The following is a 27,022-nucleotide window of genomic DNA, read 5'->3' as shown; positions in this document are numbered from 1 at the left end:
CAAGCAGCCTGCCCCGGCTTTTGTCCACTAATCTTGTACCCTTCTGTCCTCCCTGGCCCCCCAAATCCTAGCTATGGAGGTCCCAGATGCTCAGGCTCAGAGCAGGGCACTGGCAACTGGAGAAGGCAGGGGCAAAGGTAACCAAAATGCTAGGAAGCCTATGGCCTGGGGCCTTTCCTCTACTGGAGACTGCTTCCAGGAGGCCCATGTGGTTCCCATTAGGATGACAAGTCTGCATCCCCCTCCTCCAGGAGATCTTTGGCTGCTTTCATTGTACTAAGTCTGAGTAGGGTCTTCCCAGAGGTAAGGCAGCCACTCCATCTGCTGGAGCAAAAATTGGCTCTGATTATAGGCAAAGCATTGATTCTGTCTTGGAGGGTGATTAGGCCTGTTTTTATTCTGCCACATTGTAGTATGGGGAGGATGTCACTGTTTTATTAGAAGAGCTATGCTAAAAAGATAGACAGTGGAGCTCAGGTTGTTTCTGCACAGAGGTCCTAACTCCAAGAGTGGAGCAAGAAGGGATTCCAACTGCACTAGACCCTACTTGCCCTTGGAGAAGTCCAGAGGGACTCTCAGCAAGTCTCTGGGGTTTTCCAGCCTACAGAGGCCTATCACCTCCCTAAGTTGCAAAGACTCTGAAAACCTTTTTGGTGGGCAGTGGTGTGGGAGCAGTGAATTCCAGATATGCTCCATCACTCCTAGGTTGTGCTAGATGTCGTGGGCAGTAGCTCCGGGACCGGGAGCCAGGCCAGAGGACCCTCTTCCAGAAGGCACTCCTTTACCTGAGCTAGAGCTGCTGGTTTTCTGCTTTGTGTTTTGTCGAGACTCTTTCATCCAGGGGAAGATTTGTTTGGCCACTGTGGGTGAGTTGAGCAGGGGGCTCTTGGCCGCGTTGGCGGGGGTGGGGTTGCTGCTGGCATTCTGAGGTGGGGAGACAGAAGAGGGAGGCGGGGGCGCGGCAGGGGTAGGTGCAGGGGGCTGAGGTGGGGGCTGAGGCGGCTGTGGGGCAGGGGGCGCGGCCTGGGTCGGCGGCGGGTGCAGGGGCGGCTCGCCCAGGCTTGGAGGCTGGCTAGGTGGGGCGCTCAGGCTGCGCAGGCATGCGTCACTCAGTTCGTGTGCCTTGGGGTGACCTCCGGCGCTGGAGGGAGACTGGAGGGAGCAGGCGGGTCGATGGTACTCGCCGTCGGCACCCAAAGCGACGGACGCCGGGTACGGCTGCTGATTGGCATTATAAGCGAACCCGTTGGCTGCCTGGTAGGGGTAGCCACCGTAGATCGCCGAGCTGTCGTAGTAGGTCGCTTTTTGCATCGCGTTGTTTCACGATCTTGATCGCACACTCTGACAGGGGTTTGACACTCGTGAGGGCGCACATTGGCACGCCCCCGCGGTCACGTGACACTCCGCCGCCAATGGCCGCCCCGCGCAGACCTAGGGGGGCGAGAAGCGCAGCGCGGTGAGGGCTCCGCGCAAATCCATCTTACTCTCAATAGCTAAGTGACATGAAAGCCATAAAAGAAAAAGTGGTCAGCAATATTTAGCAGCACGACTTGGCCCCGGGCGCAGGGAGCCGCGCTATAAAAAACCGCTGGAATTTACTGGCAGCTACAAATATTTGCTTAACTTGCTTCTGGAGTTGGGGGATTTTCCGGGGAGAGAGAAGGAGAATGAGTGAGGGCTGGAAGCCGACTCTCAGGAGCCGGGGTCCAAAAGGAGAAAGGCTTGATAGGCTAGAAAGGAACAAGGCTGGGAGCTTTCTTTTCCGGGGAAGAAGAAACTTGGGGTGTCGCTTAGTTTCTGCTCCTTGGCCTCCTCCAGAGGGCCCAAGACTCCTCCACTCTGGGAATCTTGGGAAGGGAACCAGGAGGCAAAGGGGAGCTTGGGTCGCCAATGTTTTCTCGGCTTTAGGACTGATGTTTGCCAAAAGAGCCCTGACATGGAGTAACTTCCCACCCAGCTCCTTCTTGGACCTTCCTGCTCCCAAAAGAGGTTTGCACAAAAAATTTTCAGGCAATTTGCCCCATCCAACCATGCTGGATTTCAGAAGCTGAGCTTGTTAGGCAGTTAATCCACCTTGTTGGGGATATGACTCACCTCCTCCAAATGAACCCCTTGTGGCCAAGAATGGGGGAGGGAAAACTTTGGTTGGAACACATTTCGCGTGTGTGTGTGTGTGTGTGTGTGTGTGTGTTTGCAGGAGGGACCAACAGTAACACCCCACCCAGCAAGTCACAACTAAAATCCTGAGGAGTTCTTTACTCCTTTCATCTCCCTGTTTCTTAGGCACTTCCCAGCAAGCCACCCCCACTTCTTTACTTCCTCCCCCCAGTTACAGGAGGTTCCCAGAACCTCCTATCTTGGACTTTCTGAGGTGCTGTTATTCGGGGCAACTATCAAATTCTACCTGTTAAAACATGATGGATTAGAGAGAAAAAAAAACCCTCCAGGAACCTGAAAAACCAGCGTTCATCTCCATGACCACGGCTTGAACTCTCCTTCCAACTTAACGATAATAGGTTCTGTCTTAGAAACTGCTATGTAATTTGATGTATGGGGGTCATTTGGCTCCGGACGAGGGATGGAAGCACAAGCCATAAAATCCTGCCAGAGTTTCCTGATCTTTGTGTACTGTTGTTGTTGTTGATATTTGTTACTTGGCCTATTTACCTGCTTCAGAAATTCCAAGTAAAGGATAACCCTGAAAATCTAAAAAGCAGTTGAAAACCCCCTCAACCCTCTTTCATTTAGAAAGCAGTTTGCAAAAGTTCAATCTGTTTTCTTTTTGTTTTCAACCATTGCATGGTCAACCTCTAGTTCTCAGCACAGAAAAGTTCCATGTGAGTTTCAAATATTCACCCCCCCACACACACACACACACTCGGAATGTTAGTCCCTCTGACCACTTAAGAAAATTATAACAAATTCAAAAGAAAATGGTTAACATTCAGTCCAACTATATATATTGAGTCCCAGAATTATTCACATTTTCCAGGAATATTAGATGCTTTGTTAACTAGAAAAAAAAGATAATGTATTGCATCTACCAGTAGATGATTATAATTCCATTGCTAATAATGGAGTCCTTTAGATTTCATTATTAAGCCAACAATCTGACCAACATCTGCAAAACAGGCACAATTAATTTTCCAGAACCTCAATTAAAAATTACAGCATCCCTTATCCAGAGTTATTGTCAGTGATCATGAGCCCTGGAGCATTGTTCCTCTTTTGGAAATAGGAAGCTACACATACCATGGTTGAAAGTAAATAAAGGATAAAATAAAACTGAATAGCAATTTAATGTATCAATTTCCTTTTCTTTTACTGAAAACAGTTCCTATTACATTTGGCAGAGTTAATGTCGGCCATTATAAATTTTTTAGATACCAGGCTTGTGTAAAATAAAATGTCAGGTTAAGAAAATTAGACACTCGAACAGCAAGATATTAGATAAAACAAAATTAAGTTGATTTTGCACATGCAATATTTCTAGTGACTTGCTAATCCATTATCACAGGTTATACCAGCCTACTACTTACTTAAGTCTTTTTATCAAGTTGTGCATTGTTTTGCACAATAACAAAAATATCTTTGAAAATCAAAGAGCATACAACAGCCCCCATAAACTTAAAATATGAATTCGATTCTGGGATCCCACCAAAATCCTTCCCATTGTTTGAGGTCAGCAGACCACTACCTTGGAGCTCATACATCCCCACACCCCAACCCAGCCCCCAAAGTTTGCAACCTAGTAAAGAAGTTGGAGATTTGCCAGCCAGGAAACTTTGCTTTGCACTGCCAAGCAAAGGCTGGGGATGAGGGGAGATTCCTCCACGAAGATCTGTTTCTGGACAATACTCTCCAGGTGCAAGAGCCGAAAAAGAGTTGAAGAGGCTAAATTGAGTGCAAGAAGCAAGCTCTATTGCTTCTCTGGAAGATGTGTCCAAATTCACCCTCCGTCCTACAAACATCGCTCCCTCTTCCCGTTCCCTCCTCTTCCTTAGCCTTCCCTCACCCCAAATCTGAGCGGGTTCGTAGGATAGGAGCCCCGAGTCCCCTGCTCACCTCTCCTTCTCTCTGCAACCCAGAAAAGTTAAGGCTGGGCTAGGGGAGAGACAAGAGGTGGGGGCGGGGATGGGAAAGCGGCCTGAACTCGAAGTGTAAGGGTATCAGTCACTGCCGGGAAGGAAGCTCCGGCTTGTGAACTCTTCTTGAACCGAGATTTAAGTCTGCAGCCATAAATCACCGAGACGTAAACTCCGCCATTCAGCGCCGGGAGCGGCCGGTTGCGGCCCTGCTTACCTTAACTTCTGACGAGCGCCGCAAGCACAGGCTCGGGCTCAGGCTCAGACACCGGCTCCGGCCCCCGGCCTGGCTCAGCGGCCCGGCCGGGTCCCCTCGGCGCGGGATGGGCACCGACCCTCAGCATCAGCTGAGACGGTAGGCGGGCGGGAGACCCTGAGGCCCGGTCACCGCCGCGCAGAGCGTGGCCGCCTCGCTGCTCCAGCACAGCTCGTCCAGGGCCGACTGGGGCGGCTTGGACCCCCCTCCCACCCACCCCACCCACCCACCCCTCCCCCACACCCCCGCCCCCTGCCCTTCCCGAGGGCAGCAGCCGCGGCCCGGAGATAAGCGCTAGTGCGGCGCCGGGCTCTGCCTGGGCTAGTGGCACCGACTTGGGTATGTTTCTTATGAATATTACACGCGGAGTAGCGTCTGGTCCAGGGGTGCGGTGGGGGGTGCTGGGGCGGGCGGGAGGGGAGACCAAGGCGGCTGGGGAAGCGCGGGCCGGTGTGGGGGATGGGGCTGAGGCAAGGGGAGGGACCGGAGGGAGAAGGGGAGCTCGGCTGTGGCGGGAGGAGGGCAGCCTGCCCCCACCCCCCAACGCCCTCCCTCTCCTGCTCCCAGGCGTCACTAAAGTCCAGGAAAATTATGCTAATGAGGACAAACGGCTCTCACAAAGGGGCTATCTTGCTGGGCTCTATTTCTTAGGAATTCGTTTGAGAATAGAATAGAACCACGTATTCCTCTGCCCTGGACACTTCCAATTGTGGGGTGAAGGGAAAAAGAACCAAGAAAAGTGAGTTTCCCAGACTTTGCCCAGTTTATTTCACCTGCAACCCCCAAACAGATCTTTAGGTGGGGGTGTGGGGAGCTGGGATAAGGCTTTTCTCTAGGGATCCCAAAGAGCCAACTGGGCTCTCTTTGGTTATATTTTTAGGCAGAAATTGCTGACATCTTAGCAGCCAGGAGGGAAGTGTCCTGGAAGAGACATGCACTTGTTCCAGCAGTGAAATGGGATGCTCCAGGCTCAGGTACACACAAGGGTGTTTAGAAATGCGGATCTCCAGGGCTCGTGTGCCCATTTCACAGTGCAGACACACAGCTCACCCACAGGGAAGACAGAGAAAGCTCTGACCCCAACAGAAACTGATATCATATATATATATATAAACACACACACGTAGGGCAGAGGAATATGTGGTTTTTCATACACACACACATACATATTTTCCTCATTAGTGGGATGGAGTAACGCTGAGCTGGGCAAAAGAAAGGTTCGAATTTGCCTGGTAATATTGCCACAACTTGAAAGAGGATGATTTTCCTCCTAAAGCCTCCTTTGCTCCCCAGCTTCAGAAGCAAACTCTGCAAGGGTTATGAGTGTGGCAAAAAGAGAGAAATGGAGATTTCCTGCAATCCCAAGGCGTCAACAGCGGGTCCTTCTCAAAGGAAGGTGTTAAAAATATAAGGAGTATGTTTAAACTGTCAAGGAGCCAAAGTGTCACCTTAGAGCAAAAACAAAGCCAGGGGAAAAGGGAGAAATCAAAAAGCACTCCGGGCCAGGGTGGCCTCATGCATACCAATGGTTTTTGTCATTTATGGCTGGGCAAGATTTATGACTCGGCGCCCCAAAGCTGTAAACAGAGCACAAAACAGCAAACACTTGCTCCTTAAGGCATATTGCAGAGCAACTTGAAAGGGGGAGCCGGCCGCGTAGGAGGTGAGAGCCAGCCGCAAAAATCCGTTCGGCGGCATTTTCTCTTCAAACCCGCCCGGTCGGATGTGGCATTTGAAGAAAGAAGGCGTGGGTCAATAATCAACCCGCACTTTCTCCTCCAAACTGCTGACGCGACTCTCACCGCCTTCTCAGCTAAGCCAGCTGCCGGGAAGGCCAGCTCTCCGTGAGAACCTGCCGGGAGAAGGGATTCTCCGGGCCATAGGGACCGAGGGCGCCCGAGCTAGGGCTGGGGCGCCCGGAATGCATACCTTTCCACTGGCGCCAAGACCCTGCCGGGCAAAACGCGGGGACCGGACCTGAGGAGCCGCGGGAGCCCAGGGAGATCTGAGGCTGGAGCTTCGTTCCGGCCAGGGCCTCTATCCGCCCCGATACGTGGCTCGCGGGCCGCGGGCCTCAGCGGGCAGAAGTGGGGCTCCGACCTCAAGACGAAAGTCCGGCGTCCTGGCACGCAGATGGTCGGTGCCCCAGCCTCAAGCCGCTCTGCTGAAATCCAAAGGACTGGCTTTGGAGCAAACGTAGGCGAGAGGATTTTAAAATAATAATTTATACTGGCGGAATGTTTTTATTTGTCGGTTTGTTACTGGTGTTTTGTTTTGTTTTTTAAGCGAAAATGCCGGTTGTTGATTTCCACCTCCAGAAATTACCGGCCGCCGTCTCTGAGCCCTTTCTAGACAAATCCCACAGCAGTTCACCCGGCTCCGCCAAAACCGCAGAGCTTTTCTTTACTGAGAAGACCCCTTGGTTCCACCAATTCCCCCAAATCCCCATGGCTCCCGATCTCTCATCTAGGGGAACTAGAAGAAAATATTTTTCTCAGCGCTAGAAGAATACTTGGAGCAGCAAAGGTGCCCGTGGTGCCTTTCTACTGTTCAAGGGGGTGTCCTCCTGAAGGCGTCTAAGAGGGCCTCTGGCGGTTCCAAGGCTGTGCAGCCAGGGAGGAAGGTGAGGAATATCGTGGGTAAGAAGAGGCATCACAATCACAGAATAGGGAGGAATATTATTGAGGAAATGTACTTGCTTGTGAGGGTGAAGCTGGCATTTTGAGGTAGAAGGGAACCAGCCTTTTTTGATATCTCATAGGTTATACATAATGGACTGACTTTAGCACTTTCATGGGAGGAAAAACCAATCTGAGCTCTATAAATGTGGCTCTTGGCTTCTCACTGTGCATGCTTTTATATAGAACCAGAGTCCATCCTTAGATATTTATTCAGCTTGCTGGCACTGAAGCAACAATAAAAAGATGCCTCTAACAGACCTCTATTCTCTCATTCTTTCTAGCAAAACTATATTATTTATGAGTCTTTAACTGGGTCAAAAATGCGCCAGAACTAGGTCATAAATCATATGAAATGCTGACAAGTAATTGAACAGCAATTAAAGCTTACATTTTATTTCCAAGGGGTGTTTTAGAGCACTTGAAAGGGCCTCAGTTAAACATGGTTACTGCTGAGGCTGGCATTGGGGAGAGCAGAAGGGCCCTTTCGTTCTGGGGTAGTAAATCCCACTCAAGTAGGGGATGCCTGATTTGATTTTTTTTTTTTTCAAGTACAGAAAGAAATAATCTATATTTTAAGAAGTCAAAGGGGCAAATCCAACCTCTGACTCCTTATAAGCATCCCTTTCCCTACTCCAAGGAGCAGAATAAAGCAGAGTTTCCTGCACTTTCCAGGGGGTTTCCACCCTTCCCAGGAGTGTGGGGTCCCCAAAGCCCAATTAGCTGGGGCATTCCCAATAATCTGGAAACATGCACTTTAACTTTCATCTGCCTCCACCCTGGCTACAGCTCTGTTTTGGGGGCTATGAAGTGGAGAGATGTCTGCCTCTGCTTCCTGAGGATTCTTGTCTCTGGACTTCCCTCCAACCCAGGCCCCACTGGCCAGTTCTGGAACTCTCCAAGCCAGCTGGGGGTATACAAGGAATGCCCAGATCAGGCACACTGATGAAGTCCAAACCTAATCCTGGCTCCCTCCTTCCTCTGTCTCCTGAATGTTAGAATAAGGAGCCCCTGGGCATCCAGCATGCTCACCCCACCCCAAGGCTCTCCTAGGTCTGAGCTGTCTTTCTTCAGCCCTCTGGGGCAGAGGGTGCTCAGGGAAACAATGGCGGGCCCTCCAGTTCAGATCCTTGGGTCCGGCTTGTGGGGAAGCATGCTCTGCAATCTGGCACTAAACAAAGTGCCTGGAAGCATCATCAATAAAATGGCAGCGCATCTGCACATTTCCCTCATCGATTTCCCTCTTCCAGCTGCTCAGGCTGCTCAGGTCAGCCCTAACCCTCCATCCCCTGCCTGAAAACACCACCATCGGGGAGAGATTCCTCTTTTCACCCACCCATCCCCCATGCCTCCCAGGTAGTCTAGCCCTACAAGCCGGTCCACCTCAGCCTGCACCTGGCTTCGGTACCCTCTTTCTGCCTGGGGATCAGCTCCTGAGACTCCAGCCGTGCCCTGCTACAATGGACAAAGCCACCCTTGCACTGGGGGCCATTGGGCCCACCTAGGTGCCCCCCTAGTGCCCCCTCCTTTACACCCCCAACACTTTCCAGGGAATTAAACTCAGAGACTGAGGCGCTACTGGGAATCTTTCATATGGTTTCGGTTCTAAAAGAGAAACAAAGGAAGAGAGAGGCTGAGGGTCCTGTCCATGAGCCAGGGTCTCCTCGCCTGACCTTTGTCTCTCACAGCCATAACTCACTCTAGATATGAACAATCAGCGGAAATACCTTAAAATAAATTCCATCCTCCTGGTATGGCCTCGACTTCCATCGGCTAACTCGCCCAGAACCGCTCCATGAGTGCTGAAAACTGCAATCGGCTCAGAGAGCGCTCTCCGGAGAAGGGGAAGAAGAAGGAGGAGGTGGGTTCGTGGGGGTTGGGGGAAAGCTCTGGCTCTGTAGAGAATCTAGAAAACGTAATCACAGGCGAAGCCTGCCTGGGTCTCCGCTCCAAATGCCACAATAATGCGCTGTATTATGTGCTCACGTGGTCATACGTCAACTTAAATCCTTTTATTTGAAATATGGAACCACTGAAGGAACTAGGTTGCCAAACAGAATATTTAGCTTTGGGGGAGGGTAGGTGGGGAACCTTGACCAGCAGTTTTGAGTTTAAGAGTTCTGTCTAAGCAATAGGATGCTGGGAGCCATCTCCCCATGAATGCCATGCAAGACATACAAGCTTATCTCCACTTACATTTCTTTACACACATTCCAAATACAAGGGTACAGCAATGCTATTCACATTTTTAAAATCCTTTTAACTTTCCTTACAGCCTCCCACCCACGGACAAGCTGGATCCTGCACACCCATGCACCCCAGTCTCCTCTGGCCGGCAGGCCAGTATATCAAAAGGCAAGGGGCAGGCCCAGAAATAACTGACCTAGACAGCGGACTTCCTCACAGCCTGCCATTGTATGGAATTTGCGAACACACACACCATACACCACAGCCACTAGAGAAACCAAAAAGGACCATAATTACCTGACAAAAGGTTAAAGCATCTCCTCCAAGTCCAGTTGGTTTTGTTCAGTGGGAGCCCACTAGGAAAGATGTGCTTGGCTATAGAGTGGTGGGTCTGGGTTTTGCAAAATCTGGAGAAACCTAGTGCCCTGACCAAACTTGCACTTAAGCATTTCTTCAGTACACAGCTGAGTGATACATGGAATTATAGGTTTCTAAATATGAAAAATATCAGAGGAAATGATCTAATTGCTCTGCAAGAGACCCTCCCCCCACCCCCCAAAAAAAAGAAAATAAAAGGAAAAGAAAGAATCAACCTTCACTGGAGTGCCTTAAGTTAACAAGGCAAGGCAATCTGGGACCTCTCCACAGGCAGGTCTGTCCACCCACTTTTCCAAGACAATTCTGTGTCCACCAGCAAATTCTACCCCCATCCCCACACAAGTTCCTATAGAGACATAAACTCAAAGATAAGAAAGAGCCCCCTTCAGAACTCTCAAAATAATTGAGCAGAAAACCAGTAGAGAACCAACTGTGCTCAGGAAGAACCTAACTGAAACAAATAAGCTGCTCCCACCCCTGATTCCACCCCTACTCCTGCCTTCTGCCTGGTGACATTGCTCACTAATTTCAACACTGTACCCTTTCATGAGCCGTCTAAAAATCTTCTCTTTTCTGGTCTTAGTTTCTGAATTTCTGAGAATGCTCTGAGGCTAGTGAGATCCTCAGGCCATATTCTTTTGTTCCTGGAGAATGGGTCTTCAGCTGGCTGTGCCTAAGTGTGAGGACTCACTTACAGCAGCTGCAGGAGGCTGTGCATGATGTGATTCCTCCCCTTCACTCCTCCCCTGCAGAGGAACAGAAGGGGTCTGATGAAAATGCAAGGTCCTTAATAAAAGAACCTGGTCATGGGTTGTCCAAATCAGAAGGGCAATAAAAGAAGAGACCTAATCCCTTGGAAGCAAGTCCTGGCCTAAGCTGGTGACAGTATTTCAGTAAGGTTCAATCTGTGGTGTAGCTGGAAGAGAACCTCCATGTGAACTTTTCCAGCTCTTATCTAAGTTACAAGCTGGAAAGTAAGAACTCCAAGTGAAAACCTGCCTCTCTCAGGTTTGGGGGATAGAGGACAGGAGTAAGAGCTGGTTTCCAAAAAGCATTCTCCTGTCCCCCAAAAACTCACTCCTCTCTTTCTTACTGCTGCCTCCCTTATACCCCTCACCAATCATTCACATTGAGCTCTCCAGATACCCTAGAAAGGGACCTGGAGGTATTACTGGCAAATTCCTCCCCACCCCCAAGTTTCTGAGGAGGCATCAACTCAAAGATGAGAAGGGGCCCCCTTAAAAACTCTCAGAACAGTCAAGCAAATGAAAACTCTTAAAGCCATAAATTGGCTGGGTACGGTGGCTCATGCCTGTAATCCCAGCACTTTGGGAGACCGAGGTAGCTGGATCACGAGGTCAGGAGTTCGAGACCAGCCTGAACATGGTGCAACCCCCGTCTGTACTAAAAATACGAAAATTAGCCAGGCATGGTGGTACATGCCTGTAATCCCAGCTAGCCGGGAGGATGAGGCAGGAAAATCACTTGAAACCAGAAGACGGAGGTGGCAGTGAGCTGAGATCACACCACTGCACTCCAGCCTGGGACAGAGCGAGACTCTGTCAAAAAAAAAAAAAAAAAAAAAAAGCAAAGTCATAAATCAATGAGAGAAGTCACTGGTACTGCTTCAGAGAAATGCCTTAACGCCAGCAAAGCTCAGAGGCATCTCAGCTCCAGCCTGGGGCCTCCACAGGGCTGCTAACATCCCAGTTAATGCTCCAACTGCTGTTTAACAATTAACATTAACGACTTAGGGTGGGATGGGGTGATTTGGTGGGATGAGAAGGGAAAAAATCTGCGAAGTCAAAAGACATTTAACTTTTGAGGTTAAAAAAAAAAAAAAAAAAAGCAGCTTCTCTATGAGAGATCTTGGCCTGGGCAGCCTATCTGGGGAACCAGCAGCTGAGAGTTCTCCTTTGCCACTCTGCAATCCACTTTCCTGGAGCAAAGCTACAGGCCTTTTAAAAACCCAGCTGCCAGTCCCTCTTCACTCACTTCACCGGCCTCCAACTTGGCCTGGGCTGGGACTCATGCTGTGGTCCTGGTCACCAGAGCCAAAATAGGGGGAAAGTTGGCTTGGAAAAAGCAGGCAACCAAGGATACAGACCGTTAGTCAATATTTGCAAGGCTGTTGGCAGATTAGATATATCTGTACTCAAACACTGTAATCTGATTTCTCTGTCAAAAGTACACTTAACATTTTTGTCCCATTACTTAAATCTAGTGGATTTTCTACTCAGCATCAGGTAAGGCTCTCTTAGCCCACTGTGTGTGTGTGTGTGTGTGTGTGTGTGTGTGTGTGTGTGTGTGCGCGCGTGCACGCATGTGTGTGTATGATAGATTCTTATTTAACATGAGATTTTTCCTATGGGTGCAAGGGTAGTACAAATGGGCCAAGTTCTCTGGACACGTGTGGATGTGTATATTGTGTTTACATAAGGCCCCAAACTCCTGCAACTATTTATACATGCAATTGTTCTGTTGTTTGCTGAGATGGAAATCATATACACAGAGTTACAAATTCCTGAAACGTTCCATCTATATTTGATATAAACAGACATACAGTAGCTGAGAAAGTAACCCAGGTTGACTATTGCTCTGTTTACCTTCTATTGGAAAAAATAATTGTATCCAGAACACCATATCAGCCTTAAAGCACCACTGAATATCATGTTGCAATTAATTAACAACCTGATATCTATTTGGGAGCAAATTTAAGGGAAGACTGAGGCCAGGGAATAGAATACAAAATCTCAAAACTTTTTAAAAAGAAGTAATTACTGAAAGAACAAAGCAAACCCATTCCTTCATACCACGCTTTTGAAAGCTATTCCAGCAGCCCCTCCCCCAAACAGGCAAGTAATTTATGGATCTTTTACAAGGTAATAAACCACAGTAATTGCCTCCCTGCATCCCAAACTAAGACGACAAATTAAGTCAGAACTTGGAAATAACTTAAAAGAGTTTTCCCTTGTTTCGAATAGGAAAAGAAAATGCCAAGACAGAAAACCATGCTCTTCCCGTAGGAAGAACCCATGATGAGCCCCGATGAAAGAGGGGAGAAGACTCGCTGTCTGCGAAGTCCTAAAGGTTAGAAATACAGCAATCTTTCTCATGCCGAAGGAAAGGCAAAAGGACCTAAGGAACTGCAAGGCAGTGATACAAGTTTTCCTTAACAGGGGGGCTGGGACTGTCGACAATTTCTTAACTCACAGCCTCCTCAGTCGCCTCGGTCGACAAGGAAAGCAGCCCACGCAGCGGCCGCCGCGCCCGTGCCCGTGGCCTTTACTTGCTTTTGCCCTGAAGTTCAGTGTGGTGGTTTGGGGCTTGCAGGAAGAAATAAGCACACCCCCTCTGACTCTCCACAACCCATCTTTGCCTTCTGCAACCGCTTCTCCTGACCATCGCTGGCTTTGGGGTAGGCTCTTTGTCTGCCTGATGCCCCGCATTCGCAGGGCAAGAAGCTTAAAGGAATCCAATTCCAAACTGCTCTGAAGTTAAATATTGACCAGAACCTCTTTCAACAGTCCGCGGTTGCCAGGAACCGTGGAGGGCCAACTCCTCCCAACCGCCCTGGTGCAAAGTCCCACGCGGCAAAGAGTTTTGGAGCAGCGCTTACCTAGAAAGATGTTTAAATCTGAACCAGAAATTGTCTCCAACTCCAGGCGCTCAGGGAATCGCCTTTTCCGGTGTCCAGGCGCTCTGCAGACAAATAAACAGCAGAAGGTGAATGGCGGCTGTGAGGGAAGGGAGTTGGAGGCCGGGAGTGGGAAGCGCGGCTCCTGTGGGCGCCAAGGTGGCCCTGGAGGTGACGCGAACACCAAGGAGTCGCCAGGGCACTCGTCCATGCGGCGCACTCATTGCTCGAAATGTTCCAGTCTACAAATGGCCCGAAGATGGTGATTTATTTTTGTAAAATAAATACATACTCCATTTCCACACCCATACTTTCTCCTTTTTCTTTCTTTTTTTGGGGGGAGGGGGGTGCGGGGGGTGGAATGGGGAAGGAAAGAAAATGAAGTAGAGGAAGCTGAGAGGGTGGAAGTGGCTTTGCTGGTGGTGTGGACTGCTCTCAGAGAGCTCTCTCCTCAGGCACCCCAACTTGGAGAATGTGAATGCTCGCTTGATTTTCCTTTCCTAACAAAAGGAAGCCTTGTCTGGGAGCATTCAATCACGGACTCTCCTGAAACCTCACTAATAGTGTTCATTTCTGTTGGCGCGAAATCAGACCCGAACTCAGTCCACTGGCCAGAGGCAGTCTTGGGAGGTTTTGTCTTCTGGTTTATTCAACTCTAGGTGCGTTCCTTCTAGGTCCTAGTGGGCTGGCGGGGCTACCGCAGCACCTAGTCCCTCAGAGCAGGCCAGCTAAGACTGCTGGAAACTGGGAGGGATGCCGGCTGGTACAATACCTGCTCAGGGGCCCTGCTCCTGCCTGGCCTTGCGCAGCGGCCACAGGCCGATTTGATGCCTTGATTCTGCTCAAATCTCGTCCCTCACAATGTTTGCAACCCTCTCTTGCCCTCTAACCAACAAATGGTCACCAAGCCAGCAGTCAGCTTTCTGGGAGTGGGAGACGCTGGGAAAGGGGCAAAGAATCGTCCACTCGCCGGACCCTGGCTTGGAGAAGTTCTGCGCTCCGCTGGGACTCTGCGGGCCCTTTGCGTCTACAGACCTATCCCTGCCCCCACTACCCCTTCACTCAGACCCAGGTAACCTCTTACCCCAGCCTGCCCCAAACCAGCCCTCCGCTGTCTGTCTGCCTTCATGCATTTCTGTAGATAGCACTAAGAGGGGCTATCAAATAGCCGAGGAGTCTCCTGACCTCTGGCTTCGGAGCCCCCCAGCACGTTGAACAAGTGGCCGCACACCAGCAGCTGCGCTCTGCCACCATTCGACCCGCAGCCCCCACAAAGCAAAGGAAAAGACCTAAGATCCACGCTGCGCCCCCTTTCTCTTGTTCAAACTTGCTTTCTGTGTCCCCAAAGGGAGTGCCCACTGGTCATGGGGATCCTGGCATGACCGTGAGCAAGGTGGACTCAGCCATCCCGCACTTTGCCTCTCAATTTCACCCGATAAAGATCCGCTATGCCTCCATCCAGCACTCCCCTGCGTGACACTTAGGAGTATGTAATTATTATGGCTATTATTATTTTTGCTGTTTCCTTATCCCCAAGTCTAATATTCATGGCTGCTGTCCCCCATAAATCGTTCAGACTAATGAGTCACAGAGAGATGCTGCCCAGGTCTCTCACTCTGCAATGGCCGCCACCGCCGCCGTGGCCTCGCTCTCCGAGTTTTTGGCGCTCGCTTGCTCCCTCGCTCGCCCGGTGCGGGTGATTTATGAACGCCGGGAAAATTGAACAAAGCCGCGCGCCCGTCCTGTGGTATCTCTGCAGCCTTCCCCAGCGTGAATCAGAACATTACCAACTGTCTGCGCATCCGTCCCACTTCATCACCAAAGCCAGGATGTGACCGCAGAAAACCCAAGCCCGAACTCACGATTCCCCGGACGCGGCGCGCTCCCCGGACTCGCAGAAACCCTGCGGAAAAAGCCCCAAGACCTGGCGAGGGCCCGCCAGCTCCGTCCTCCCTGCCGAAGGGCTGGTCTCCTGCCTTCCTGAAGGAGTTAAAAGCTTTTGGAGATAAATCTGAGGGTGTGTGTTTTTAAAAATCAAATGGTAAGTTGGAGTCTCACTTCTGAGAGATTCATTCCTAGTGAGGCCCTGACGACTCCGATCCATTCCTGACGATCTGCATTAATTATTTAATGAGTCACGTGACCTCAAAGATTACAATTTCAATATCTCCCTCGAACAGACGCTACACCTTTATCAGCTGCAACCAGGGTCCTTGTTTGGCTCTGCAGGCCTCCGGGGCACATTCATCCTTGCCCTGGTCCGAGGCAAGCCACCACCATCGAAATAGCAGGGCAAGCCTGACAGAATTAGTCATCCTGGGATTATGACCGTTGTGGATAGTGGGGAGTCCTCTGCTCTCCTAGGCGCCCTGACATCTGTCTCCTCCTGAGCCCAGTGGCCAGTCCACCTGTCTGAGCTTCATGACTAGGGTGGTTTGGTTACAAAATCTCCCCAACAGCTTTGATGGCCCACGAGGCAAGAACCCATCCTTCTTCTCTGGATGTACACACCTGTGACCACCCAGGTCAAGTGTAAGCTTAGATGCATACCTCCATTCCTGGCAGAATACCTTCCTAAGAGGAAAGATGTCTGTGCCCTTACTGCTCTCTAGAGTGAGACTAAAGGTTGCATTCCACCCCATACTCATTAACATAAGGAACGGTGGAGGGAGGATCATTCAGCTGCCTCAGTTTTCTCATCTGTGCAAAATGGCCTCCAGGTCTCCTTCACTTTGGACAGTCTTTCAATCTGGGAATCTCTTTCAATTCCAGGAATCAATCCCAGAGAAAGTGGGGCTGGCTTGAAAGGGAGGGGGTTTCCCCATGAATTTGGAGTCTTCAGAAGAGGTGCCAGTTCTGTAAGTTGAAGACTAGAGGGTTTCAAGACAGCCACAGCAGCCTCCCTCATACCACCAAGGGAACAGAACACAAGTCTCTTCCTCCTATTGTTTCCAGCCCATGTGTTTCTTTGAAACACAAAGCAGAATTATTCTTGGGACAGTGTATAATATAGAGAAGGGGCAACAGAGCAGCAGTTGAGAAAGGTGAGCCTGTGTTCTTCTATACAAGACTGTGTCTAGGGATGCAGAAACCAAGGGAGTGCCAGGGAAAGCCTACTGCCTGCACAGAACCCACTCATTCAGATGGGAAGCCCCAGGCCTTTTTGCTACATTGATTCTTTGGGTTTTTCTTCTCTTTCATTCTGAAGAGTCATTGATCTGTTTCTATGCGGGAACTGCTAGAGGGAAGGCAACAGTGAGGAGAGAAGCAGAGTTTGGAAGCTTAGGGGAACAGGGGGACAGAGGAAAGATAGGAATATCCACCCTGCCCCACCCCACAGGGAGGAGGCTGAGATGTAGGGGAATGGGACCCCCTGGGACAACTGGGTATGAAGTCGGAGATGCTATGCAAAGGGACTTCCCTCCTCCCCCATCCATCTAGGTAATCTTCCCATGAGCTCCATCCTGGGTATTAAGTACTCTACTATGCCTGTCACAGTTGAATTCCTGCTGTAATAAAACACCGGGTATATCGTAGATTTCAACAAAACTAGGGAAGCAAGCCTGCAAAGTGCCATTTTTCTTCAAGGGGGAGAGTGTTAAGTACTTAATTCAAACTGTGACCATTAAAGTGTCTCCTATCCGATTTAGGTTGATTTCAGATGTTGACAAAACTTTTATCTCCAGAGTTATGCCCAACTTGGCTCTGTGACTAAAGCAGATGAGTGTGTATTGGAGGGAGGGAGAAAGAGAGAAGAGGAGAGCATATGTAAGGCTTATTTTGGTAAAATTATAGAGCTTACACAAAATACTGTCTTTAAAGGTCAAGGGTTTGAGGGGCCAGTAGGGTTTGCTTAAAACAAAACAAAACAAAACAAAAAACAATTAATGAGATAGAAAATTTGTCCTCTCAGTGAACTCTTAAGGTTGCCCCAGCAAAGGGCAGACAATGCATGATTTTGAAGTACAAAGTAGGATTTTCCAATCTCTTATAACAAACGCCCTTAAAGGACAATTTGAAGCAGGCAAAACAACACTAAAGAAATGACAATCATTTGGATCATTTTCTATAATCTTGGTTTTGTAAAACTCACCAATACCTTAATAATCAATACAGTTGGGACAAAAAAGCCATCTTGTCCTGTAATATCAGAAAAAATGATCTCAATCCTCTATCTTCCCTTTCTGGGTAGACTTATAAGTGCAAGTGAAAGAAAGTCACCCCCTTCATCCTCATACAACTGCCTCCAGCATGAAGCTAATGAATGTTCCCATACCCCTCTTTTCCCACAAAGGAGAAATGTAAGAATTTACCTTAAATGATGATAGTCTGCCATTTGAGATTTTGCAGCTTGACACTCAATTTCCACTGAGAGTCTAGGCATTTTTTTTTTTTAGCAGACAGCCAAGATGCTGTGTCCTTGCCTGAGACCACATTATTTGCAAGAAGATCCCTCTCTCTTCCACAGACTTTTCCCAGAGAATGCCTTTCAGAATTGCTGTTGAATTACAAAGAAGTATTTATTGTTTGAGGTGATTAATGATTCCTGGGAAAATTGCTATTTTCAGCATGATTTAATTTTGTTTTACAAGTGTGTCTAGTAGGGGGAGGGTTAATAAGTTTCAGCAGCAGTTACATTGCCTCCAGAAATTCCTGGCACCCATTCACACCTTATAAAATGCACTTTATGCCAGGTTTCTCCTGATTTGGGAAGGTAAGTGTATATTTGTTTGCTCCCGAATTTTCTTGGCTCCTCAGAGACTGGTATCTATCACTTTCCTCTCAAATCTGATTTGTGGGTATAGAACTGATCACCCTTGTTTGTATCACACACAGGGCAGCAGGGGTGAAAGGGGTAACAGCTCTGACAGTGGCTAAAGGGTTTTGCCACTAATGAAAAAAAAATGTGTTTAAAAATTCTCTGATGTTGCAGAGGCAGGTGAGCACCTACTCCCATCTATGCTAAAATTACTGCATAACCTCAAAGCTGCACGTTATCAAGGCCAGGTGACAGTTCTAATATTCTGGGGCTAGTGCGCACTGGTTTTTGCTGTCTTATTGTAGGGGACTCCCTGCAGTAAGCACCAAATCTAAATTAGTAAACAAATACTAGGGTTATAGAGATTGAGAAGTGGGTTTTGATTTTCAGCCTTTTGGATCTAGATCTCTGGAATCGAGCAGAAAAATCACAAAGCATTTGAGGAAAGTGACCCTAATTCAGAGTTTTGCTATTTTCCAGCAGTAAACTCTCCCAGGTCTACTTTGCATGGGGTGAACTTTGAAGGTATATTATGCTTTTTCTTTCCTCAAGAGAAACTTTGGAGAGTGTCCTTGTAAAATTCAGTTTATTTGAAAGCTCCTTCTTCAAAAAAGAGAAACAACCAAGCAAACAAACAAAAATTCCTAGTCTGTAGTTAGTGAAGAGGACCTTAAGAACAGCCAAGAAACAAAAAGTAATCTCAACCTTTTGCACGAACTATTTTTTATCTCCAGGGAAACAGGCAGATTAAGTGTGAAGGTGCAATAAATACCAAAGAGACCACTTCTTTCCAAGTGTGCTCAGAGTTCAGTGTGTAGAACAGCTGCAGAAACTCCTGGGCCCACAGCACTGCACGGTTTCAACTTTCATTGCAGGGAAGGACACGTTTCTATGCCTTACAGAGACTTGAAGCCTGAAAGACTGGCCAAGTTTGGGAAGAAGAGGAGCCCTCTCAGAGCTCAAGAGCCTTCCTGCTCTTTGGAACTTTTCCACAGTAGGCCAAGCTTGACAAGAGTTCAGCTCAAGTTGAGCATACATACACACACTCTCACACACAAATTATGTGAGCCGTCAGAATCCAAGTGAATACAGCTCAAGCTATCTACAAGGTTTTTACATGAAAGGTCAAGTATCTCAATCCAGAGGACTTTTGTTTTCTTAATGAAAAGCTTAGAAAACACATGAATCTTAGATTTTTAATGTTTTTTAAATGGAGTTTATTCTTAGCACATGGCTTTCTATATAGCCACATCACAATTTGTACAGTTCCACATAAGTCTAAATGCACTCCCTTCTCCCCAAAGACTGTGTCCCAGAAGGGGACAACAGCATCTCTGTAACAGTATCTTAAATAAATGCAAGTAAGGAAAACTAACATGTCACACCTACCATCAAGGTCTACACATCTTAAGAATTAAATAATCTTGTGAGGTCCACAGTGTCTACTCATTTAATCAGTTCAATACAAGCTTGGATGAGCTGCCTTAATGGGGGGGAGGAGGTAAGGAAGGTGGGGAAAGAGTCTGTTTTCTTCTGCTTTCAACAAAGATGCAAGTATACGTCCCCAGTCAGCATGGGCTGTCCAGCTAGCTGACTGTAGCCATCTCAAAAGTATTTGATACCAAGTAGTCCTTCTCAGGTATCCACACCTGGCAGCCTTGTTTCAGGCCAGCAGGTTGTTCCACCAACCAGCATCCTGGACAACTGTCCTCTCTTGGGTGGCAACCAGCACACACTCTTACCCGGATAATGTCTTCTTTTTGGTTATCCTTTTCACCAGTTTGGGTTTGTTTTGGTGTCTATTATGGTCCGGATGGGGAGGGGTGGATGAGGAAAGGAGCAAGAGAAGAGAAGAGAAAAGCAAGTAAGGGATAGAAACTGGTCAAGGTCTCTAGAAGATTATATGGAGGAGGGAACCTGTGTGGAGGTGCTCGGGTGGGGGTGGGGATGGAGGTGCGGGCTCTCAGTTTGTGCTTTCCCTGGTGGGCCGGCAGAGGCCGAGGCCGAATTGGAGGATCGCATCTTGGTGTTGGGCAGTTTGTGGTCTTTCTTCCACTTCATCCTCCGGTTCTGAAACCAGATCTTGACCTGGCGCTCGGACAAGCAGAGCGTGTGGGCGATCTCGATGCGGCGCCGCCGGGTCAGGTAGCGATTGAAGTGGAACTCCTTCTCCAGCTCCAAAACCTGCTGCCGGGTGTAGGCGGTTCGAGAGCGCTTAGGCTCCCCTCCGTTATAACTGGGGTTGACTGAAAACCCAGAACCCCGAAAGAGAAGGCCAAGGAGGAGGGAGCGGAAGAGAGAGAAAGGAGGAGGAGAGAGAAGGTGGGGTGGGGAAGAGCAATTGGACATCATCATTATATAATAACCTGACACCAAGTTCACGCAAGATACATAAAACGGCAAAGAAAATGTTTCACAGGCTATTGACAACGGGAAACACCCGAGAGCCATAAAGAATGGTGCTGGGCATTGGGGCTGAAGAAAAGCTTCAAAGACACATGGCCTGAAGCCTCTGCCAGGGCAATTAAATTTATGGGGGCTATAATTACTGCCCTAACAGTTTGGCGTCTCGTAAATCTCCTGATAAAGGGACCCTGGGTACAAAAGGGTTCTCACATTGGGATCAGGCGGCTAGCTGGCGCACACATACCCACATCTCACCGCAGCCCGGGCCAGATGGGGGCTCCCCTCCCGAGGACCCCTTCCCCTGAGCTTCTCCCTCCTGACCCCGACCCTCGAACCCAGGCCCAGCCCCGGCCCACCTCCCGCGCCTCCCCAGCGGCGCCACGTACCGGCGCTGACATGGATCTTCTTCATCCAGGGGTACACTACGGGCTCCTTGCCCTTCAGGCCCAGCGGGCTCTTGTCGGCCAAGAGCAGCGGGCACGCGGGGGCGCTGCCCCCTGCCGGGACGCCTGGGGTGGCGGGGGCCGCCTCGCAGCGCCGCGGGGCCGCTGGGGGCACCGCGCGAGGCTGCAGGGGCGGCGGCGGCTGGGGCTGCAGGACGTGGCTCGAATGTAGGCCGTGCGCCGGGCCCTTGGCGTGCGCCAGGGGCTGCTCGGGCTGGGGCGGCCGCCCGGGGCTCGCGCCGCCGCGGTAGCCATAGGGGTAGGCGGTGTCCGCGGCCCCGTGCGAGGGGTACAGCGCGGCGGCAGGGTAGGCGGGCTCGCGGGCGGTCCGCGGCGCGTAGTAGGAGGCAGGGGGCTCTCGGCCGCCGCCCGCGTGAGGGAGCTGGGGCTGCTGCGGCGGCAGGTGCTGGGTCGGGGGCGCCGGGGGCTGCTGGTAGCCGGGGCCCCCGCCCGGGCCGCCGTCTTCGCCGCCCGGGCCGCTGTGCTGCGCGTACTCCTCAAAGGGAGGGAACTTGGGCTCGATGTAGTTGGAGTTTATCAAAAACGAGCTCATGGTCATTAATTTGTGAAGTGCAAAAATACTAATTTTTCTCGCGTTGTCGTTTTTTCTGGGCTCGCCGAGGCCCCTCCCCCTCCTGCCTCGCTTCCCATCCCCCTTTCCTCTGCGCCCTTCCCCTCCCCCCGCTGTCAAGTGCCCACCCTTCCCCCTCCCGCAGACGCCGCCACCAAAGTTCGAGCCGCTCCTCCCCAGCCCAGCGCGCGCCCCGCCCCGTGCCCCACGTGCAGCGCCCCCACCAATGGGCGCACCGCGCGCGCGGACCCGGATCAGGAAACGCGCGGGTGCGTGATGGATGCTGCTGTCCTGTCCCTGGGCTGGGGGAGGGAGCAGGAGCTTTGGACCCCAGCCCCCCAACTTTGGTTCCCCCTGGAAATTCGGGCCCTGTCAGGCTGTAGGTCCTCTTGGGAGCCCTCTGCTTGCCCTACAGCTGGCTTAGGCCTCGGGCAGTCTGGCAGCCGCGACTCAGCGCTGACCTCGGGCGCAACCCAGTCAGGCTTCGCGTCCTTCAGGGGTTCTAGGCTAAAAGGGGAAAGGAGGGCGTTGGGACCAAGGGGCATCCTGGCTTTTATGTACGCCCCTGAGAGGCCACCAGACACATTCTCCCAACCGCAGATCCCCCTTCCCCACACCCTGCTCCTTGCGTGTCGGCCTGAGAGCCCTTGTTTTGAGAAGCTTGGCAGAAGCTGCAAAGGGTGGGTGGGCAGCTAAGAGAAATCGACCCAAGGATGTAAAGCGAGGCCATTCCGTTATAACTGGATGGACGCTTTTCATTTTTTCCTTCTTTCAGAGACAATCTGTTTCGCGTTTTCCTAAGAAAAATTGGAACCTTTGTAATAGCATCTAATTTGATGGGGTTGTCGATGTGAGAGCTAAATATGCCCGCGATTGCAAGGTGCGATTGTGAGAGAGAAGGTGGCCCAAGGATGGGAATGGATAGAAGCAATACCTCCACAGAACCGAGCTTTGAAAACAATAACTTCCTATTTCAGAACAATCCCCAAACAAAAACAAGCTAAGGGTAGAATAAACGCCTTGCCGGTCTGATTGCTGATGGGTCTTTTCCAGCTAAGAATTTCAAGTTTTCTCTTTTAGATCCTGCTTTCTCAGGCAGTATCTGAGACTAGAGTTATATTTACAGGACAGTCTATAATTTCTTAATTGCTGAAAATTAGCGTATTAACGATATCAGAAGCTCCGGAAAGGAGGGAGAGGAGACTGTTGCCTGCCATTTGGTAATTGAAATTTGATGGGTACACTAATTACGCCATTATTAACAAATAAATTACTTATTCCACCTAATGTTGATCTTTGAAGTAAATACTTATGCCTTATTTGTACTGTGTACTTTCTCCCTTTCTTTTCTGAGTAAGAGACATATCTAGATCCTCTATTTTTCTGCCTAGATTAAAGCAGTGCAAACTAGCATAGTCACCATTCTAAAAATACTTTCATATTGGCATGCAAAAACAAGGATTTTTCAGCTGGTGCACCTTAGTTGATTTTTCAAAGAGCAGTATAAACAACCTTCTCACAACTGAGTCTGGAACGCAGACAAGGAAAATTATTTCCTAAGCCTGGAGACACTTCAAAAGGAATGTCAATTCTATCTTCATTCATATTGGTTACTCATAGGAGTTACTAAATGCTGGAATATATCCATTTGATGGATAGTCATTTAATGCTTAGCCACATAAAGCCTATTATATGGGACTAATCTTTAAACTAATTTAGGAAAAGAGGTTAAAAAGGGGATCATATTAGCTTTCTAACTGGAATCACCCTGAAGTGGTACAAAGAGATTTTCCATATTAGGTGTATGTGTGTGTGAAGAGTGCTGTCCATTCACATGAGGCACCCTGAAAATTTGTTTTTAATGAAATCTGAGCCACAGACAGAAATCAACACTGAGTGTAATCTTTAGCCATCCTCTCTAGACTGGAGGAAAAATTCAGCCTGTGATACATCTACCTGAACCAATATCTCTCCCTAGCAAGAAAAAATAATATATACATAGGTTGTATACAATGTAATATAAATAATATATAGTTATATGTATTACAAATCTGAACCCTATAAGTTTCAGGGGGACAAAAAGCATGACAAGGAAATCTTCCCTCCTCATTTCATCAACCTTGAGTACCAGGGTCTTAACCATATCTGTTTAATATTTACAGACACTAAAACACAAAAATTCTGTTGTTCAGCCTCAGAACCTTGTACCAAGTTTCTATTTTTAAGTATTAATGAGACATAAGCACTGTTTTGTATATGGTTAACCCAAACGAGTTAGCTGTGCCTGTGTTTTGTGTGGTTCTATTACTTTAGGAAGATGGCCTTACACAGAATCCCTCAAGGCCTGTAACTTGTCTTTGTGGTTCGTATCATAAACACAAACGGAGCCAGGACCACCAAGTGTTATCTCACACACCGACATTTTGACATTTTACTGCAAGATTTATGGCTGTAATAAACAATCGCAGTACCTTTTCTGAACCTTCCTCAATCTCCCTTTGCAAACTGTAGCATCATTCCATCGAATCAAATAATCTTTTGAAAAACATTTTTTAAAATACCTCTTGCCTTTACACAATATCCAAGACACCAAAGTAAAGCCAGGAAGAAACTAACTCAATTAATAAACAAACTGAAGTTTACCAGCAGCATCTTGCGAAAAGATGGGATGCCCTGAAATGTAGCAGAGAGGGAGCATGCAAATCCTCGCACACCAACTGGCTCCAGTCCCAAGTGGGGTGGAAGCGTTATCCTTTCCTTAGGAAACTGGTGAGCACATTTGCTCATTTCCACGTGCAGGGGTAACATATTCCCAACAAAACCTTTCTTAAAATCCCATTAGGTGAAATAACTTTTCTTCATGTCCTCGAATCCCAGATGGAGAAGAGTGAAGGGAGTTGGAGGGAGAGGGAGGGTGAGAGGGAGGCAATGTTTTGCAGCTTGGTTTGAATCTGATTTGAATCATTTTGAATATATTTGTAACAGCCTTCTCTCTTGAATGCAATCCTGTCCCAAGTTTCAAAGTGACCGAACAGTGACACCGTGTGCATTTTGTTTCTTATTAATCTTACACATTGACAGTCTTTGTTAAATCACAAGGCGCGCCCTTCACCAGCCGACATTTTCATATTTGTTAGACGCACTGACCTGAAGTTCACCTCGGCCTTGGACTTTGCGCTTGTAAAAGGTCTATACAGTGTCTTTTAGCGAGCAGGGTGCTTTGCCCAGGTCACTCCTTCTCAGGAAAAACCAAGGGGAAAAGCCAAAGGAAATGTAAACGTTATGGAATGTATTGACTGTATTTGTCCTTTGTTCTTTAGAGCGAGAGTCCCCAGACTGTTCTCTATCTGATGCGTGTTTCTGGAGCTGAACAGTGGAGTGGCAGAATTTCAAAACGCCTGATGGTGGCATTTGAAGGCTTCCCCCCACACCTACACTAGACACAAGATTTGAGAGGAACAACACTTTACCAGCCATTTGACCAATTAATAGTTTGGGGGTAATTTTCTTGTAGTAGTTTAAAATAATGCACACAACCCAGGGATGAGGACTGATATTCATATTGGGATTACACATGAATTTTAACTTGGATTGTTTGAGAGGCCTGAGGTTCAAAATCCTCCAAATAAAGAAGCAAGCACTCTAAAAGCAATAACTTCTGCGAGTACCCTTTTCTTTTACTTTGAAGACTAACTAAGAGATATCTATGGTTTTTGAAGTTGACATGTTTCTAAGGTGTGTCACGTTTTTAACAAAAAACACAATAAAAAGGTTTTTCCCAAAGAGACACATAATTGTCTTGTTGACTCATCGAGGGGTTTCAGTTTTCTTCATTTCACTAGCCCAAATGTGGTGAAATGTTCACTGCTGCAACAGCAATCACCACAGTTGTTTCCTTTCTTCTGTTTCATCTGGCAAACCCCCATTTGGCTTCAAGCTCTTGGCCAGAGTGAAAACTTTACACGTTGCACAGAAGCACCCTGATTACTTCCATGAAGGCAGTGTTTGGGAAATATTTATTTTAAAACTGAACATACCTGGCACTGTTAAATCCAATCAACCAAGATATATTAGGATGATCTTAAACATTCCTTCAAGAGTCTACATTCTGAGTAGTTGAATTATCTCCAAAGTTAAAAAAGAAAAACCTAGGGAAAATATTTCACCTTTCTCTTCTCTGTTTTCCTATACTGATCCCTTGAAGGTCAATTCATACAAAAGAGAAATATGTCCTCTGGAAAATAGATTATTATAGCACCAACACTTAAAGCCATTCTAGATGCATGAAAAATAAAATATTGTTTAGCTCTTCAGTTGCAACTCACACATGAGGCATGGTTCCAGTCGGCTTCCTTAATACACTATTCCCTTTCTTTTCTGCTCTCCTACCCTTCTGCTTAGGTTGCTTTCTCTTCTCCTTGACTTTTTCTTCAGTTCCACGTGTATTATTAAAAAGTACATTCTGAAGAATAGAAAATATTCTATTCTGTCCTGGTTGTCTTACACAGTGGCCTGGTATTTGTGGATTTCACCTTTCTGCATTCCCTACAGTCTAGTTATTCACTTATAGCTTGTAGTACTTCTCTTACATTCAATTGTGGTTTAATAATAAACTACAAAAATTTCCAAACAGGAACATTTTCATGGCACCAATAAGCATTTTGTCACTGGTAGTGCTGGTGGAAGGGGTGAAGGGAGAATTCTGTGTCTTTCAGGAGGGTGTCCACTTCCTTCCTTCCCCTTCTCAGATCTCAGAATGCTTTGCATTCAGCGGACTGTAGTTTCACAAAAAGCATATTCTATGTTTGAAAACTGCAAAGATTACATTTTGCAAGAAGTGCCTGTGTTTGCATTTGTTCTTACACACTTTAGGGGTCATGATATGTACTAAAAAGACAAAAAACTGGCCAATCAAAATCCCTCTTTTCAAATAAAGGAGGTTTCCTGCACCATTCTGTTGCCTTTGAAGGCATAATGAAATATTGGAAACTTGCGACATTAGTTTTTAAAGCTCCATAGATGAGTTTTTAGCATTTTTATTTTGTGACAAACCCACAGACTCCTGGTTCTCCAACACCTAAGGTGTTGGTGTTTCAGTAATCTATGCCTATTTACCTGCTGCTATTCCCTCAGAACAGGAGCGATAATTCAAGATGAAATACAGCATGTATTACTCTTGAAAAGAGGAATTTTCTATCCTTTCCTCCGTAATTGAGGTCATTCAACCACTAGGGTTCACCTGGAGTCCATACCGTGATACACGCGTCACTCCGAGCCATTTTATCTTTTGTGCTGATAGTCAAGATCACAGCTCTAACATTGACATCAAACTCTGTCTGGGCAGATGACTAAGAGCACTGCACAATGTAAACTTTTGACCCTCAACTTTTTGACCTGCAGTTGTAACGCACTAACCACAAAGATACACAAAGCTGAGCCTCTTCCTTCAGGGGGAAGGGGCCCCCCTAGCATCTCAGGACACCCTGCTTCTGCCACTGCCATTTGAAATTGGAGGGTGAAATGGATATTTTTCCTCAGTGTTTGTGACTGGACTTTTTGTTAAATCAGCCTACGACCCCTTTGTCAGCAACTAGGTACTAGATTAACTTGAAATCACTCGTG

The 27,022-nt window shown here is 48.2% G+C and overlaps 2 protein-coding genes and 1 long non-coding RNA gene across 14 annotated transcripts in view; 1 reads left to right on the top strand and 2 right to left on the bottom strand.

Annotated features, from left to right (window-relative positions):
- The window catches only part of HOXA3 (homeobox A3), a 48,029-nt gene that overhangs the window by 2,324 nt on the left and 18,683 nt on the right, over window positions 1-27,022 (bottom strand). Inside the window, exons 3-8 of one of the 12 annotated variants that reach the window (XM_077998001.1) lie at window positions 17,535-17,719; window positions 12,798-13,286; window positions 9,504-10,330; window positions 8,747-8,925; window positions 6,271-6,524; window positions 786-1,431 (exon numbers count right to left, since the gene is read on the bottom strand). In XM_077998001.1, coding sequence (XP_077854127.1) covers window positions 786-1,311 — 526 coding nt within the window. In that variant the 5' untranslated portion in view covers window positions 1,312-1,431; window positions 6,271-6,524; window positions 8,747-8,925; ... (1 more) ...; window positions 12,798-13,286; window positions 17,535-17,719. Of the gene's footprint in view, window positions 1-785; window positions 1,432-4,302; window positions 5,002-6,270; window positions 6,525-8,746; window positions 8,926-9,503; window positions 10,331-12,797; window positions 13,287-17,534; window positions 17,720-20,772; window positions 21,404-27,022 lie in introns of those variants that run through there. The other 11 variants (XM_077998005.1, XM_077998003.1, XM_077998006.1 and 8 more) reach the window with 11 other exon arrangements.
- Window positions 4,311-6,575, top strand: LOC114676957 (uncharacterized). Its single transcript, XR_003728201.2, has 2 exons — window positions 4,311-4,440; window positions 4,993-6,575. It is a non-coding gene; the product is annotated as an uncharacterized LOC114676957 (long non-coding RNA).
- HOXA4 (homeobox A4) lies at window positions 19,174-21,496 on the bottom strand. The gene is made up of 2 exons (XM_015133833.3): window positions 20,773-21,496; window positions 19,174-20,226 (listed from the first exon to the last, which is right to left on the bottom strand). The coding sequence occupies exons 1-2, from the start codon at window positions 21,386-21,388 to the stop codon at window positions 19,880-19,882; spliced, it is 963 nt and encodes a 320-aa protein (XP_014989319.2). The 5' UTR covers window positions 21,389-21,496; the 3' UTR covers window positions 19,174-19,879.

The sequence above is a fragment of the Macaca mulatta genome, chromosome 3, assembly GCF_049350105.2.
Source record: "Macaca mulatta isolate MMU2019108-1 chromosome 3, T2T-MMU8v2.0, whole genome shotgun sequence".
Taxonomy (NCBI): Eukaryota; Metazoa; Chordata; class Mammalia; order Primates; family Cercopithecidae; genus Macaca; species Macaca mulatta.
The sequence above is the reverse complement of the archived record's forward strand: the minus strand, read 5'-3'. Positions and strand labels throughout refer to the sequence as shown.